Below are 18,119 nucleotides of genomic sequence, written 5' to 3' on the forward strand. Positions count from 1 at the left end.
AATTCTGAATCCAATTTTACATCCTAAATTGCTCTCTAAGGATACTGAAGAGGTGATCTGCTGCCACCTGCTGGCTGCTTCAAGAAGTTACTCCTTTACACCCATCAGGAATTCTGATTAGACTTTGAATCTGATCTAGGATAGCCTCTTTTCCTGATGTGACCTGAAAGACTTTTCCCCTTTAGACTACAGCTGTGTCCACCTGTAGTCTAGTATAGAGGACACAGCAAGAGTTTACTGCCTTTTGTTTCAAGAGTCAATGAGAAGCTTGGGATGGACTACATGATACTAATAACAAATACTTTCTACAAAAAGACCAATGTGTGGTCAGTGTGTGAGGCAACATGTCTCTAATCTTAATGTCTTCTTTAAATGCCTGAGCTCAGCGTTTTTCTGTCATAAGAGACCAAATAAGATGTTTGATTATTGTTTGATTTTTTTATAATCCAGCCTGTAAATGTTTCCCTCAATTCTCTTTGGTCTGTATTGTCTGGTTATTAATTAGCAGTTTTTTAAAACCCTTTCACAGTAAAAGTCCCAGATTCAGACGTCTGATCACTAATCACCATTTCTATGTCCGAGTAATTCTTTGCTTTGGATTTTATGTTGCATTTACTGACCTTTGACCTTTTGTTGGAAGAGCGCTCTATACTCTCTCCGTTTTTCATGTCTGTGCGTTAGTAAAACTGCATGTCTGAGGACAGCACCCTGCACTCCTGGGCATTAGCCGTCTTTACTTAACTGATCACACCCTGATCTGCGTCTGCCTGGAAGGAACATACAGCTCAGCACAGCTTCTCTGAGTTTTAAAACCTTTTCCTCCTGAAACTTCCTTCTACCAGAAAACAACACAGTCAGCACAGAAACATTGATTTAACACAGTTTTTATTCATGTCTTTAAACACAGTGAAACATTTTACCACAAAGATAAAGTGGAAGCTTCTCCTCCTCCTCAGCCTCTGATGTCACATTAAGCTAACCCTGTGCTCTCAAGATAGGAGCTCTGACTTCATGAAAATACTTTTTCAAAGTCTTAAACATCATAAAATTAAAAAGTGCATAAATTATCTGTGTTAAAATCACAAGTTTTAAACCCCATTCCAGTTTCACTACAGCAGCATACATCATATCCTGTCACCTGTCAATCTGTTAAAGTTTACATAACGACATCTTTACAGCCTGATAGAAAAACTTTGTAAGCTAAGAAGACTTTTATGTAAGTAATTAACGTAAATGTGTTCACTTGGACGTATCCCATGTGTTACACTAAATCCCTGCATTGTATTTAAAGTGGACATGAAACATTACATGTGTAAAGGTTAATTTACACCTCTGTCTCTTTAGCAGCAAGTGATTCTTCAACATCGGCTAGCTGAACTGAAACATGAAAATCCACCTGTTTTAAGAGTGAGGAGGAGAGCCAGTTTGAGTCAGGTACATCTGATCTGTCACTAGTTAGCTAACATAAATGAATAGAAGTCTATTAGCCAACCAACCCAGTAACATCACATGCGGTACTTGCACAACATGGTGCCAAACATACTCTAAAAATAGAAACTTTATTCCCAGCTTCACAGTGTTAAATCTGTGAAAGCTTTTTAGAGCGAGGCTTTGTGGTGTAAGGTAGCCTTTATACATGTAGCGTTTCACTTGATGTTATTCTATTTAATGAATCCTTCCAGTAGCATGAATGTACAGTGATATAGTTTAATCCTTAATTATAATCATTTTTTCTTATTTGGATGTATAAAAAATATCCATCAATTCATCCACCCACCCTCCATCCTCTGTCTACCAAATCATCTTTACCGTTTAGACCCTGTTTTTAAATGTGAACTTCACACGAGACGTTCTTGTGAATTTCAGTGAATACAAACATGTCTATACAGCATCTGCTTCGATCACTCACACATGGAGGTAAAGCTTTATCTGTGCAAAGAGTCATTTTACTGTAATAGCTGCATTAATCTGACAACTTACAGGATATCTTCACATTCACAAATGAAACAGTTTTTGTTAGCATTAGCGTATAAAATATAAAGCTTTGTTTACAAAACTGTAAAAACAGGACATTTTACATTATAATTCATAGAGAGGAAAACTAGCTTCACCTTTAAGAGAAAACACTTAATGGAGAGAAGAAAAAATAGTTCCATGTCTATTAATTACTTGATATAATCTGACTTCATGTGATGACAAATTACTCAGTTTCTGTCATAAACTCTTAACAGCTCAGTTTGATTCTTGTGTTTGTGTCTTATAACCAGCTTTGGTGTCATTACACCGAGTCCCACACATCAACAAAAATCCCTGTCCTAATGAGGACACACATATATGATCTTTCTTTTATTATTCAGGTTTCAACACAAAGCAAAGATGACTTCAAAGTGATCACCACAGCTGCTCTACTATAGAAACACGGACAGGTAGAAACACCAATTTCAAGTCTGACTGATCATCTCTGCCTTTGTTACCTGTGCAAGTTCAGACTCTGGCTGCTGGGCTGGGGTCAGCATACACCCACTTTCAGCAACACTCTGTGTTATTGGCTAACTTAGTGTTAGCATGCTGTCTGTGCAAATGGTTGCAAAGAGCCAAAGTTCTGTTAGCAGGATACTGTTTAGCATTGCTCTGTTGTCCTTCTGTGCAAAAAATAAATAAAAGTAATGGCCACATCTCCACTGTAAACCGCTCCACCATTTTCCTGCTTCATGTAGTGCAACAAAGAGTTTCAGTTCACACATGATAGTACAAACCGTGACGCCTGCGTTTTTTATGTTTTCGGTAAATTAAAAATACACCAGCAATGATGAACATCACAGGAAGAGGCAGACCAGCTCTCAGTCCAACAAATCCATCCTCGTTCACTCCATCTCCACTCTGTCCTCCTGTCTGACCTGCAGGTGAGAAACAGGTGTGAGGTGTCAGCTGTCAGGTAGGTGATGAGTGAAGAACAGAACAGAATCAAACTGCTGTCAGACATTATCTACTGCACTCTGATCACATCACTCAGACCAGCTGCTTTCTACAAAGTCTCATCAACAACATCTTTAGAAACAAACATCAACAACCAGGAAGCAGCTTCACCTCTGATCACACACACACTCAACTCTACTCACTCACCTGGAGCAACAACTCTCAGATAGATGCTGCTGATGGACTTCCCATCTAACAAACGACACTCATATGTTCCTGTGTCCTCAGTTTTCACATCCTTCAGAATCAAAGACACGTCTCCATCCGTCATCTGTCTGTCCTGCAGATCCACCCGGTCCTTAAAATTCGGATGCTGGTTTGTTGGATCGAGCTGCTCGTCTCGGTACAAAAGGACATATTGTGTCTTCAGGTCAGCTCTGCTCCACTCCACACCTATGATGTCGCTGTTTGGACCTCGACACGGCAGAGTGGCAGTCTGTCCACTATCCGCTGTGATGATTTTGCGGTCTGAAAGAAGAAATAATTCAGAGCAGAGAGTTTAATGGGTTCAAAGTATAGCAGCCAATCAGAGTAAGGAGCTAAGAGACCACTCAGTGTGGGATTTTCATGTGTTTCACACGGCAGCTCAGGTAACTTTATAATCTTATGAGCCCCTTAAGTCCTTTTATGATCTATCTTTTAATCTAAATTGTTTATTTTCTTGTTTTCGGTGCCGTTTTACTATTAAACTGTTTGGAGATTCTTCATAATCCTTCAAAGATCAGCAGGTCTCCGTCTCTGTGGGAACACTGTGGACAAATGGAACAGAGGGAGTTCTCATGACAGTGTTACAGTCCCCTACAACTACAAATGCATTGGTAACAGCAAACAGTCTTTAAGTGAGCCTAACACAGCCACACCACATGTGTGGATTGTCAGAGCCCTGTCAATGCTTTCCTGCACAGCTGAAGTCCATGGCTGGCAAAAATGATCCCAAGGCCGCCGGGAAATGTCCCTGTACCCTCCCTGATAGAACTCAGCTCACCTGCATTGAGCTATCTGGTCTTGGGACAGGTATTAGGAGCACATCGGCCTCTGAACCCTTCCTATAGAGGTGGGCAGATCCATGCAAATATCAGTACAGTGATGATATTGGTATCAGATTGAAAATGTGTTCAGAATTTTCAATTTGAGGATGACCGAGCCCATAAATCACAACACACTGCTCACCCCAACATAATCTGCCTTTATGAATTAAAAGCTATACTGACCCTATATTTACTCGATATTGGATGAATACAAGAATATGTAGTATTGCACAGCATTACTCTTTGGTAAAATCCTGTTGTAGGCTATAACACAATGTTCCAAAAAGGGGAACAAAATAAACTGTTGGTGGTGGTAAAAATGCATAACTTTTGCAATTAATTATCCAAAACGGGTCTAGTTTTATGCAGGTTATAGTAAAAGCTGTTTTTTAAAATACATGAATCACTTGGAAACATGCAGTCCATATAGTCTCCACCTCCTCCTGCACACCTTAAACTCCTCCCTCAGTGACAGCGCAGAGCAACATCATTTCTCCGGATCTTGTCGTGTTAGTGAAAAGAAATTGTTGGGAACTGAGCGCAGCACCCCGCCGTGCGTATTTCAGAAGAACTGCAAATAAATCGGGTTGCGTGCTGAGTTTCCACAGCACAGGTTAAACAGACACTAATGACACAGATATTATAGGCTCAGTATTACGGACTTTTCAGAGTAATATAAAGTGAACTCTCATACTTCATGTTGCTTTAAAACAGCTTGAGTCTCACCTGCAGAGACCAGCAGGACGCAGACAGACAGTAAACTCCAGCAGAGACACGCAGACCTGCCAGCTCTCATTTCCGTGTTCGGACTTTTCCTTCTTCAGCTTTAAAAAAAAAACTTTAAACTTCCTTATCGATAGATCCTGGACGTGAGATTATCTGAGTTGGACTTTATTAAAAACATTAACATTTAATGTTGTTTAAATATCCGTGCGTCTTCCGCGTCTTCCGTGATCGTGTCAACGCAAGCAGGGGCGTGGAAGCGGTGGAGGAAGAGTAGGACTACCCAGGGCCCCTGAGGTGGGAGGGGTCTATCCAAACCTGAAACATTTTTTTTTTTAGTTTGCATTTTTTGTTTTGTTTTTTAGTAATTAGTGTCATATTTAAATTTCATGAATAAATCAGTCAGGTGACTAAACTTTGATTCCTAACTAGCCGTGATAATACTAGGTGTGATGCCATTTCACCCCTTACAGATAAAAAAAAATGGTTTAGTCCACCCTGCTGTGGGGCTTGCAGCAGCAGCCTATCTATATGAATGCTAGTGCACACAGTGAGTCATGTCTTTAAACAAGAAAGTAAACTGAAAGAACCAAAATAAACAAAGGAGCGAGAAAACAAACTGAGGACAGTCGACTGCTAACAAAACCCCGACTTTCAGCAGCCACAGTGCAAAAAGCTGTCAGAACTGCTGCCTCTCACTAAAAACAGTTGATTTCGTGCATCAGAATAAGTAAAAGTTTTGTTCTTTCAGGAAACTTTCATACTTACTGTTCAGTTCTCATCCCACCACTAAATTTAACCAACTCGGTCACGTTAAGAAAAAGGTAAAATATCAGTGTAGCAGAAACATGTGAAAAAAAGTTTTGTTTCAGATATTTTAACTGTTACCCGGAAGGAACATTCCCACAACCTCAGTAACATCCATACAGGACCCTCAGAATGCTGCAGTCAAAACTTTTAGTCTTAATTAAACTTTTAACCTCACATGAACTTTATTTCATTTATTTTTGGTGACAGAAACCTGGCGATGACTCCAACCTCCTTGGAGCAGTTTCAACAGGAGGCCGTTCCTTCCTGCTGCTGTCAGACTATTTAATTCAACCACGTGGTCAGATCCACAAATACTGAACCACAGTAAACACACCTCACTGCAAAGCGTCACTTTTTTTACACCACAACGTACACTTGCATACCTGTGCAGCTATAATACCTGTTAATATCCCACTAACATTACTGTTAATATGACTTTCCTTTTATATTTTTATCTCTGTTTCTACAATTCTTTTTATACGATTGCTCTGCTGTCTGCTGTATGTGTGTATTCTGCTGCTGACAGTTCATAAAGTTTCTCTGATTCTGATTCTGAAATGATCATATTAAACGGTTTCTTGATAACTTCACTGTAACTTGTTTATAACATTTGCTATGATTGTGTGGCCAGGTGTTTATTCAGAGAGCAGCAGCAGAGCGAATGAGGCAGGTCTACAGATAAAGTGTAAAGATCACCAGTTTCTCTTAAGTCACATGACTTCAACTGAAGTCTTTTACAGAAGTCATGTAATTCAAAAGTCCCTGCTGTCTTTACACACAGGACCATTTGCACCACACTTAGAAAATTCTTTGTAAATGTCAGAGATGTGCTAATGTTTCCTCCCTCTGGTGTCAAAGGTGGGCGACAGATGAAAGAGTTAGTAAGGATTTAAACAGGGTGAAGTCTCTTTGTGGACCAAATTGTTTGTGGAAATATAAAAAAGAAGAAGAGGTAATGTGGACTCAGACTCTTCTTTCAAGCAATGCTGCCACTTTGAGGTATAATTTAATATTTCAAACTCTCAACTTTTCTGCAACAGCTTGGGGATGGCCTCTTTCTGTTCTAACAGTGCACAAAAGCAAGTTCCATAAAGACATGGATGATGGTGGATTAATGAGTTTGGAGTGAAAGAACTTGACTGGCCCGCACAGAGACCTGACCTCAACCCAACAGAACATCTTTGGGATCCATTTGAGTGCAGACTGTAAGTCAGGCCTTGTCATCCAACATCAGTGTCTGATATGACACTTCTGAAACATGATCGAATATTCCCATTAGCACTCCTAAACCTTGTGGAAATCCTACACAGACGTGCAGAAGCTGTTATTGCTGAAAATAGTGGGACAACATTATATTAAACCATATGGATTAAGAATGAGATGCCACTTAAGTTCATATCCGAGCAAATACTTTAAAATGTATCTGGCCTGTCTGGTCTGATAATGGAACTAATCTTGTTGGTACTAAGAAAGAGGCTAGGGGGGAAGAGTTGACATCAGTAAAATACCATGTTTGAGGGGAGTAAGCTAAGGGTCACTGATTCCTCTTTTACATGGCAAACAGTAGGTGACAAAGGTCTCCAAATCCTGTTCAGTGAAGCTGAAGCAATCCTTAATAAATTGCCCAGCACTTCTATATCCTCTGAACTCTTTTGATGTAGAACCTTCTACACCAAAAACTATACTTTTATTCAACCCTCAACCTGTTTTCCCTCAGCTTTCCAAGGCTGGTGGAAACAAGTACAGTACCTGGCTTAAGTTACATAAAACCATGTCATCCTTGCCTTGTTGCTTTAATCTCACTCACTTTGATCTGTTCTTAAAACATTATGTTTATTTCATGTCTTATTGCGTGAAACAGTGCTGGATGTGTTTGATGGTAATGAGGTGTCTCAGGCTAAGGGCCAACTTGAACTGGCACTACAGAAAGCTGTAGAGATGCAATTCTGGAGAAAAAATAGCTAAATGACTTCTCTGCAGCTCAGTTCAGTCCAAACAAAAGTGGTTTAAATAACGGAGACATGTTGTTCTTTAGCTTTGGGTGGTGAAAAAATGTGGCAGGTGACAATGATGACGAAGGGGAGGGTTTTTGCCATTGTTTGTGGTTTTATGTACTCCAGATTCTCTTTGGTGGTGGATTATTAGTTTGTGAGCAACTCTTGACCAAAGCAAAACCGACAAGGAGCTGACCTTATAACGTAGCAACAGCAACAAATAAATTTATTTTGTTTTTCATTTTCATCATTTTAATTTGCTGTTCTGTGAGGTCACGACAAAAAGGTTGGAAACACAGTTTTTCCAGTTTGCAAGAAGACAAATCGTGTGCCTGTCAACATGAAATATGATCGATAATCATGAATATTTTCAGTAACTCAGTCAGTAATTTTAGTGTATCTGTGAAAAAAAAAGCTGAAAAACATCCCTCTGATTTATTTGAAGTGTAAGCAAAGGCACCACATTCAAGAAAAGGAAATTGGGTGGTTGTTACATTTACAGTTTACTAACTTAGAATTTGAACAAAACAATTTAATGTTTCTATGCTCAACATAATTAAATCATGTGGGATCTGCATGAAATTCAACAACTTAATTTGATCTTGTGTCGATGACATGATACAATCTAGTAAGAATAGTTTATTGCCTGGACTTATGAAATTCACAAGATCACACGAGATTTCAAACCACAGGAAAATCACTGGGGTTATTAGAGGAAGACAACTATGTGTATGCTGTTGCTATTTATTGTGGTTTAACCTGTCAAGGACAAAAACGTAAAGAAAATTCTGCATCAAGCCTTGTAACCACAGATTTCCTACTTTTGGGAAGTCAGGCTTGACAGCTTGGTGGCGCGGTGGTTACTTCACAGTAAGAAGGTCCTGGGTTCAAGTCTGCAATCCAGCTAGTTAGCAGTGGGTTCTCTCTGGGTACTCTGGTTCCAACAGTTAAAAGTCATGCAGTTATTGGGGTTAGGTTAGTTGGGAAATATTCTCCAGCGTTAGCCCTGCAATAGACTGGTGGCATGTCCAGGGTGTGCCCCGGCTCTCGCTCTATCACATTTGGGATAGGCCCAAATGACCTGTGTGATTTAACTCAGTTGTTTAAGGTGAAAAACCTCTGTGTGCAACCAATGTCTACTACTGAATTAAGTAAATCCAACATGTTCTCTTTTCATTGCAGAGAGGTTCTGCTTTTCTAAAGTTTTGGGGAAACAAGAATGCTGACACCAAGTCAAATAGAAGGAGGAAGAAGGTGAAGAGGAAGAGTAATGTTTTTATTTGAAGAAACAGTGAATTGATTAAATACAATTTAGATTAAACAGGTGGGATTCTCTCTGCAGGTACACTTACAACCACAGCTACAGTGCGAGCCACCATGGAAACAGTGCCCCCTTCCTCAGCTCCACTCCCTGATTGCAGCTCCATCCAGCTTGCATTCAGAGTGGTCCTCCACCTGCTGGTGTTTTGTCCATACTTCACTCTCCTCGTGGTGTCTTTGTATCGATGCAGAACCAAAGGTAACACTGAATCACTGACTCATCACTCAGTGTACTAATGATGAACTAGTCTCCCTGTGTAAACTAGTCTTTCTACATATTTACAGGAAATTTCCTTTGCGCTTCTCATAATGATGAGAATAATGATGTCATCACTGATGTCACCACGGAGCATCACCTCTGAATCGCCTCTATTGTGTCTCGGTGATCTCTGCAAACTTTATATCAGTAATAAATAAAGCTGTGCATTTATTGTCATTTCTACAAAGAGGTCTTCTGTCATCTGAGTGTTAGAGATGATTTATTTCTAGTAACTTTTGTTTTTCAAAGTAGGAGTCTAGAAAGAGTCTCACTGTGAAACAGACTGAACAGCTGATTGTCTTTGTTTTAAAACTGACTTCACAGCTAAAACACATTTAAAAACAATATTACTGTAAAAGTAGAACAGTGAAAGTTTATCATCTCGTCCACATCTGATCACCAAACCTGCTGCCTTTCATCCACCCTCCACTGTGCTCCGCCTCAGTGGTCAGCTTCACCTCCTCAGCTCTCCTGCTCAGACCTGATCCTGGATTTCATTCTTTATTTGCTCAGATCAGTTCTCCACACTCTGGACTCTCTGCTCAGGTCCACTTCCCAGCTGCTCTGCACAGCCAGTGTCACGGTCCTGGCTCGGTGACCCAATGTTTTGACGTTTGTATCATTATTCATCTTTATTTTCCTCATTGTTTAGTCTGTTAGTGTTTTGGTTTCTATTTTGGAATTCTAGTTCTTAGGTTTTGGTTCCTCTGCTTCTCATGTCACTCCTGTCCTTGTACTCCATGTTCCCTTTGTTCAGTTTGTAGTCCGTGCCTCTGCTGTGGGTTCATGTTTTACTTTGATGGAGAAGCAGGCATTGGTGTGATTTGGTCTGTAAGGCAGGGTTAGGAGAGGTGTGCTCACATGTTGGTGCCATACTCTACATCAGCGGTCCCCAACCTTTTTTGCGGCACGCACCGGTTTATGCCCGACAATATTTTCATGGACCGGCCTTTAAGGTGTTGCGGATAAATACAACAAAATAAAACTAGTACTGGTACCGAAAAAAAGAAAATTTATTCATAACACACGTGAAAAGACCCAGGAAAACCGAGTAAACGATAAAAACGATAACAAAATAACGCTGAAAACCGATAAAAATCCTGAAAACCATACATTTCACACCTGAGCCTCAACTCTCGCGGCCCGGTACAAACGACTCACGAACCGGTACCGGTCCGAGGCCCGGGGGTTGGGGACCGCTGCTCTACATTCTTCAGCTGTAAATAAACACTGATTAGTGCATTGGAGAGCACAGCAAACATCTGGCACTTTAATTAAACTCGAATGACTGCAGGGCAAAGGACCCAGTATAGCTTTTGCCCTCGAGGTGGGCGTATCCCAGAAGCTCTAACATCACGTAAAAATGATAAATATCAGTGAGTCTGTGGGTGTGGACAGGATTAAACACAAATATTGCAGGAGCTGGATTAGAAATACTCACACATAGGTTAGTTCAAAGTAGAGCCCTAAGTTTAATTTCTCTTTAGTTCTGATCTCACTGCTGAGCTGCACCACAAACTAAATTAATTAAACATTTCTATGTATCCTCTCCACTTCCTCCCAGCTCATCTGACTGTGAGTCCCAACAGTTTGCAGTTCTTTAAAGGAATTACTGGCATTAATTGGCTGAGGTAATGCCAATGACATCAAAATGCAGCTGATTGAACTGAAAAGCTCGACTCTGTGGGGGTCAAAGTTTGCAGATTTTGATTTGATTGTAATTTTTCCACTTTGTATAACCACATTTTGGTGTTTGATTCACGACTAGCAGAAGTTTGAAGCAGATTGAGTCCAAAGTGACTTTTCGGTAGAGAGGGTTGAGTTGATTTAACTCCTCTCTGGATTAAAAATGATTGAAACCATCAAATAAGTAACATTTTAAAATGAAAAGAACCAGTACAGGCATGACACTTTGATTCCAGCTTCAGTTTTATTCAGGTGATATCAACAGGGCACTTTAACTTTATAGTAGAAACATTAGAATCACAAACTCCCAGATTTCTGATGAAATACATTTCATTTTTAAAATAGAATAAAAATAAATCCTACATTTCACTATTACTAATGAAGTCTGCAATAGAAATAAATATATTAAAAACTGTGTGCAATAACAAAGTTAAGAAGTGTGCACAGTGCTTAATGCTTAGAAAGCTCTCTGATATAAACATGAGTGTTTTATCTGTTTAAAGTGAAGCAGCAGGTAGTTTGATGCAACAAGTAAAAGTAACAACTTTCTCTTTTCAAATGAATATGAAGACTTCCAGTTAAGCATGATTTTTGTGAACAGACAGTGAGTAACTAAAAGCACAACTTTGACTCTGGACATTTTTTTCCACTTAAAATAAATAAATAAATTAATTAATTAATTAATTAATGGATGTTTAAATATGAAACCTGAAAATCTTTGCGGTCACCTCAGATCAGCTGGAAAAAACTGAAACATTTCAAACAGACTCAAGTTCAACTGCAGCCTGATATGAACCCTGCATCTGTTGTTTTAAGTTTTCTGTACCTCAAAAAAACAACAACAACACCATCACCACCACCAACAAAACAACCAAAGACATTTTCAAAGGCAGCTCTGAAAACATCACCAACACCCCCACCACACACACCACCGCCATGAACTCCCTAAACAAAAACTTCATTCCAACAGATCCATCCTCTGTGAGTCCTCCTGGCTGACCTGCAGGTGAGAAACAGGTGTGAGGTGTCAGCTGTCAGGTAGGTGATGAGTGAAGAACAGAACAGAATCCATTTCCTCTTCAAACTGCTGTCAGACATTATCTACTGCACTCTGATCACATCACTCAGACCAGCTGCTTTCTACAAAGTCTCATCAACAACATCTTTACAAACAAACATCAACAACCAGGAAGCAGCTTCACCTCTGATCACACACACACTCAACTCTACTCACTCACCTGGAGGAACAACAACACTCAGGTTGATGATGTTCCCCTGCTGCAGATCCACCCGGTTCTTAAACCCGATGACAGAGTCAAAGTGTCCAGCCCGGTACAAAACCACGTATTTATAGCCCAGGTCAGCTCTTGTCCACTCTACAGCTAGGATGGAGCGGTCATTTGGAGGTTGACACGGCAGAGTGACGACGGGTCCAGCGGTGATGATTTTGCGCTCTGAAAGACGAAACAACACAGAGGTTAGAGAATTTACAAAAGGTATGTTTATCTGGTACACTTCTAAAATCTGTAAGTACATTTTTGGTTAATAATGCAGCAAGACATTGTTGGCTCTCTCTGTCTGGACGCATTTATTTAAGGGTATAAACTCTCACTGTCATTGTCATCTGGGTTACCACACACACACACACACACGAAATAGATTCAGCCTCGCCACTCGTCTATTTGACTCCTCATTTTCAGTGAGCCAGCAGATATCACACAAGTTACAGTACAAGTGCATAAGTGCTAACAATATCTCATTGTTTTACAAAAATCCCAAACTACTCACCCTCCTTCATGTTTCACACCCACCATGGGCCTCAATAGCCAAATCCCAAGTCCTAGCGTTGCAGTCATCCTCCTGTTCACTCTCCTTCCACTCTGGAGCACCACTTTTTTTTGCTTGATAAATCCATAGATTTTTTTTTAAAAAAACCTTCAAAATGAAAATATTTTTCTTCTTCTTAGTGTGTCCTTGATACTCCTTTTCCTCAGAAACTGGCTGAAAAGCTAATTTTTGCACAGTTGCACAGAATGAAGTGACATATTTTCAAAAAACTTTTCAAAAGTGCCTTTTTAATCAGTGGAGTGTAAACTCCCTAAGTAAATATTGCAGTTTGATATTTGGACATATCAGTGGAACTCACGTGGCGCCTAGTTTACCGTAACTCTGTGAATAAGAGCATCCAGTGTGACGTAGAAGAGGCGTCCTTCCAACTTGTCGGGCGTGAGGGATTTGATACAGTATAACGCATCATATCTAATACACAACTCAGCTGATACTACAGCCGTTAAATGGAAGAGTCGCATTATCTCCATTCACGCCAATGGATCAGTCTTTTGTTGTTATAGCAATGGCAGACTGAGCACAAGAGAGAGGGTTTTATTATTGAGTTCAAAATTTTTCTTATGTACCTATTTTTAGTCATATCAACTTTAACAGCAGGAAATTAACTAAGTACATATTTATTTTCTTTCTCTCTTTTTTTGCCATATTTTTAAAGTAACCTATATTTTACAAAAGCATAATAAGACTGGAAATTCTGTTGTTGGTGTGTAAGCCCAGTGTTTTTAGGGGTCCCTATATGGCCACCCCTAAGAAAATTTCTGGAGGCGCCCCTGCTTGCAAACATATTTGTGCCTGCCTTTTTTCAGCCAATTAAAACATCTTTACAAAATTAAAGAGAGGTTATATATTGGCCCACTTGAAAGGTATTTTTGTGTCTATTAAAGTTTTTAGCAGAAAATTGATAGCAGCTTCTCCCTTTTGACAGGAACGTTGTTTGTGGCTCAATATGTTTGACAAGTAAGCACCGCAGGGAACGATCTGAAGTCTCCCTGTTTAAACTCGCGACTCTTCCATTCAAAGGCTTCCAAACTTACGACCAACGCGCCATCTACGATGACGTGACGTGACCACAACTTTGAGATTTTGGAACATTTTTCCAACCAATAAAAGGCACCGAATACTAAATCACACATAGAGGTTTGCACAGTCAGCAGAGTGATTTGTTTTGTTCGGTTCGGCGCCGAGGCGAAATCTCACCGGCGAAAGTGGACGCGGTGGCGACGACAACGAGCATCAAAATCCAGCAGGGCCACGAAAACGTTACAACAGCCATTTGCGCTTAACCTAAAACAGCAAAGATTGAGGAGGGAATAGACGCAGGATTAAAGTCACGGAGTCCAGTTAGTTTACATTGCACAGTAGAGATTTACGCAAATATCCGTTTGTTTACCGTCGTTTTAAACTACGGCAGAAAATGATGTGACGTTGCTGTACCAGCTCGTACCGTGAACCAGTTAAAACGTTAGCGCTTTACAGATTATTAACGGTAAGTAAACAGCGACGGTCACGTTCAATGTGTCAGTAAAAACAGAGGAGCCGGTAAACGTTTATCTTTTAAAGGTTTTCTGTCAGTTACTCACGAGCTCTCAGCCACGTACCGCCAACACGACCACGGTGGAAACTACTCTGAATGAGCGCGCCGGTTCCGGTGAAGCTTCTTTACCGGCTCCAGAACTTTCTGGAGTTTTCCGGACCAGCGGAGGATACATTAACCGACATTTGTTTATTCGTTTAGATTTTTATGTTGCGATTTTACATTAAAGTAAACATGGTTCGTTTAAATAGCTGATTGATGGCGCTCTTTTTTTCAATAAAAAAACTAATCACACGGAAATCATTCAGCCAATCTGTGGGCGGTTCCCGTTCATATAGGAAGTAAACAAACCGCTGTTTTTTTTCTCTCTTCAAACCTTACTTATAAAACACGCCCCCTCCCCTATTTGTAGTTTATCGTTAACAGATACAGAGTGGAAAGAAATGATATAATTCGGATTGTCTACACTGGAAGGAACTACTTCCTCTTCCGTCTTTAATAGTCATGTGTGAAATATGGCTTTATAAATGTGTCGCTGCCCCTTGGTGCACACACTCACAACAATGGCTGTGTGTAAATGGAGTCATTGGCCGATGTACTTTACCTCCACTAACAGCCAAGACGCGGTTTGTGGTAAATGTGGCAAGATAGTGAGGTGTTGTGGTAACACCACTAAAGTCGTCAAACACCTCAGAGTAAATCACATTGTTTATGTTTATGTTGAGATGAACTGAAGAGGAGGGGTGGACAGGGTCAGGTGCTGCTAGGGTGAGACAGACGTCTCTCGCGGAGTCCTTAAGTGCAGGCAAGGTGTTCAAAAAAGCTTTTTTATTTCTATGTGATAATTCTGCATTATTAAATGATAAGAACAAGTAACCTGACGTCCTTTAATCATTATGAGGTATCGGATCAGTATCGCCAATACCACCCTGAATTTTACTTGGTATCCGATTGGAAAGGAAATCAGTGGTATTGCACATAACTACTGATCAGAAAGTGTCACGGACACACAAAAACACATGAAAATCCCACCAGGTTATCAGTTAGTGGTGATCACATCCCTGATTTATAACCATTTATGTTTCAGATACAATAAGAAGTGACTTTATAGCAGCTCATCTAAAGTGTGATTGCCAGTTTGATGTCACAGTTTATTCACGTTTTGACAGCAGGAGTAAAATCTGGCTCGTTTCTCACAGGGAGACACAATTCGTTTCTATCGATCTGCTAACCTATTATTAAAATCAATCCTTTCAATAATGTAGCTCAGATTCTTTTTATTTATGACGAAAAAACTGCAAAACACACCCCTCTGAGCAACCACTGAGGTTCTGCTTTTTCTATTTGTAGAGTTTTGGGGGGAAAGGGAATGCTGACACCAAGTCAAACACAAGGAGGAAGAAGAGGAGAAGGAGGAAGGTTTTTGCGTTAGCTGATCTCAGAGCTGGTTTGATATCATTGAGCAGCAGGATGGAGGAAACGTCTCTGCTGTGTCTGCTCTGTAAGCTCACTCTGTGTTTTTCATGCGTCTGCTGTCTTGTTGAATGTGAAACTCTGAACTAACCTGAGTTTAATTTCTCTTTAGTTCTGATCTCACTGCTGAGCTGCACCACAAACCAAGGTCAGTAACCTTCTTCTGTCACACTGTAAACCTGACTCACTCTCTCAGGAGACTGTGGGACACATTTATTAAGAACATGGTGCAGCTAACTGCAGACAGACTCCTCCTCAGTCATTGTCGGTGTATCTAATCATGTTATTATATCAGTCTAAATGATTAGATGTCATATAAATGTGAGGTACAAGAATGAAAGTGATAATTTCCCATCACTGAAAGTCAGCATAAAACAACTCACAATGTGAATTCAGTCAGTGTAAAATATGCCTGATAACAATGTAATGTATGTGTCTCCTCTTGTTCCTCACAGCTCGTCTGACTGTGAGTCCCAGCAGCTCTCAGTTCTTTGAATATGACTTTGTGTCTCTGAGCTGTGAGGAGGACGACAGCTCTGCTGGATGGACTCTGAGGAGAAACACAAGCAAACAACAGAGGACTCAGTGTGGGGCTGACTGGGGGAAATCAGCTGGTTCTTCTTGTAACATCAGTTACATCGACCCATTGGACAGTGGAGTTTACTGGTGTGAGTCTAATCAGAGTACCATCAGTAACATGGTTAACCTGACAGTCACTGGTAAGCTGAGTGTGTGGAGTTAGTGTTGATGAAGCTGTGTGTAAATGGATGAAATGCTGTAGTTTGTGTGGTGGCAGATTTCTTTTCTCATGTATTAATCACATATTTAATCATATCACATTAGTTATAGTAATATTACTTTCTCACTTTACTATAGTAAGAGCACTCCTGCCACTACTTTACATGCATGTGGAAAGTTAACACAGTGAGGCTCCTTCTGCTTATCAGGGATGTAAATCCTTAGGTGAAGGCTGAGCAGAAAACAAGGTCATAATTCTCTCTGTGAGGGAGGAGGTATAGCCCCCCTGTGAGAGGGGCCAACATGTAAGAGTTTGAGAAATGTTCTTTGTCTGTGTGTCTGTATATAAGATGTAAGGGCGGTGGCCACAATTCAGAGATGGTCCTGGTGTTTCACTGGGATGCTCTCTCCACATTGCAATGTGTTTATTAAACCCACTTCAAATCAAGCTCACTGGGTGTGTGGCAGGTTATTGTTAAAATTTCCATAACATTTGTCTCTGTGTTGAGGTGGATCAGTGATCCTGCAGAGTCCTGTCCTCCCTGTGATGGAGGGAGATGACGTCACTCTGCTCTGTAAAACAAAGACCACTCCCTCCAACCTCCCAGCTGCTTTCTATAAAGATGGCTCCCTCATCAGGAAGCAGCCTACAGGTCACATGACCATCCAGCATGTTTCCAGCTCTGATGAAGGCCTCTACAAGTGTGACATCAGCGGTCATGGAGAGTCTCCATCCAGCTGATATCACAGATGAGCTGTCACAGATGAGGAGCTTCACTCACCTTTAATTTTATCCTCATGTTCACCTGAACAGGTGGGATTCTCTCTGTAGGTAAACCCAAAACTACAGCCCCCCTTCAACTTGCATTTAGAGCTGTCCTCTACCTCCTGATTTTCTGCCAGTTCTTCATCTCCACTCTGCTCTTGGTGTCTATATATCGACGCAGAGACAAAGGTAACACTTTGACTCATTTACTGGTCCATAAATATGCTGATGATTAACACCTCTCTTTGTCTGAACTCTTCATAAAATACGGCTCATTTTTCTATTTTTTTGACTTTTTTTTTTTTTACATCTTTTTTCATTTTCTAATATCTGTAAATTTCTGATCATGTAAGTAAGACTGGACCTCGGAATCATTTTTTCCATCTTCTCATCCTGAATCAGCACAAACAGACTCTGAAAAGTCAGTGATGTTGTAAATGACCTTGTTTCTCATGTAAACTCTGCTTCCATCTACTGACAATACTGATGTATTACAGCAGCACTGTGTTTTCATTCACTCTTCCAGGAGACTATGGGACCTGTCCTAAAAGTGGATTCTGTTCAGTGATTTCAGTGGGAGAAACGTTTCGTCACTCATCCAAGTGACTTCTTCAGTCTCTGCTGACTGCAGGTTTCCCCGATCTTATAAACAGTACATTTGCATAATGACTGAAACCAGCCCACTGAAGGAACAATGGGCTGGGAGGTCCGTTCCTTAATAATTAATATCAATTCTCATGACCATTAATCAACAGCAGCATATTTTAAAAAAAAAATTATTTTAGATTTTCAAAATATAAAACAAAAACAAACAGGCTCAGACGTGTTACAGAAAAAACAATTCAAATAAACATGCACGTCACAAAACACCACAGGATAGAATACCAAAAGCTGGAGTCGAACCGATTTGCACTACAACCTGGGTTTGCCTCTTATCTGTAGTTTATTTTATTTTATTTAATAA

General features: G+C 40.3%; 3 protein-coding genes across 5 annotated transcripts; 1 reads left to right on the plus strand and 2 right to left on the minus strand.

The window, feature by feature from the left end:
- Window positions 1-895: 895 nt before the first annotated feature.
- LOC147334422 (butyrophilin subfamily 1 member A1-like) lies at window positions 896-5,184 on the minus strand. Its single transcript, XM_086271472.1, has 3 exons — window positions 4,731-5,184; window positions 3,124-3,444; window positions 896-2,897 (listed from the first exon to the last, which is right to left on the minus strand). Exons 1-3 carry the CDS (start codon window positions 4,798-4,800, stop codon window positions 2,737-2,739), a joined length of 552 nt encoding a protein of 183 aa, XP_086127598.1. The 5' UTR covers window positions 4,801-5,184; the 3' UTR covers window positions 896-2,736.
- A 5,849-nt stretch (window positions 5,185-11,033) lies between these two features.
- Window positions 11,034-14,492, minus strand: LOC147334423 (uncharacterized). Of its 3 annotated transcripts, none has more exons than XM_086271846.1 (4): window positions 14,243-14,492; window positions 12,608-12,731; window positions 12,035-12,250; window positions 11,034-11,796 (listed from the first exon to the last, which is right to left on the minus strand). In XM_086271846.1, the coding sequence occupies exons 1-4, from the start codon at window positions 14,351-14,353 to the stop codon at window positions 11,624-11,626; spliced, it is 624 nt and encodes a 207-aa protein (XP_086127972.1). In that variant the 5' UTR covers window positions 14,354-14,492; the 3' UTR covers window positions 11,034-11,623. The 3 variants fall into 3 exon arrangements, with proteins under 3 accessions (XP_086127972.1, XP_086127981.1, XP_086127991.1); XM_086271855.1 differs by having other exon boundaries at window positions 12,585-12,731; window positions 14,225-14,390; XM_086271865.1 differs by lacking the exon at window positions 12,608-12,731 and having other exon boundaries at window positions 13,842-14,428.
- Window positions 14,493-16,081: 1,589 nt separating this feature from the next.
- LOC147334424 (low affinity immunoglobulin gamma Fc region receptor II-like) lies at window positions 16,082-17,513 on the plus strand. Its single transcript, XM_086285925.1, has 2 exons — window positions 16,082-16,370; window positions 16,899-17,513. The coding sequence occupies exons 1-2, from the start codon at window positions 16,082-16,084 to the stop codon at window positions 17,129-17,131; spliced, it is 522 nt and encodes a 173-aa protein (XP_086142051.1). The 3' UTR covers window positions 17,132-17,513.
- Window positions 17,514-18,119: the final 606 nt, after the last annotated feature.

Source organism: Aulonocara sp. 'chitande type north' Nkhata Bay, linkage group LG3, assembly GCF_057382095.1.
Source record: "Aulonocara sp. 'chitande type north' Nkhata Bay isolate Kocher_YH1m ecotype deep benthic linkage group LG3, A_spYH_male_GT1.1, whole genome shotgun sequence".
Taxonomy (NCBI): Eukaryota; Metazoa; Chordata; class Actinopteri; order Cichliformes; family Cichlidae; genus Aulonocara; species Aulonocara sp. 'chitande type north' Nkhata Bay.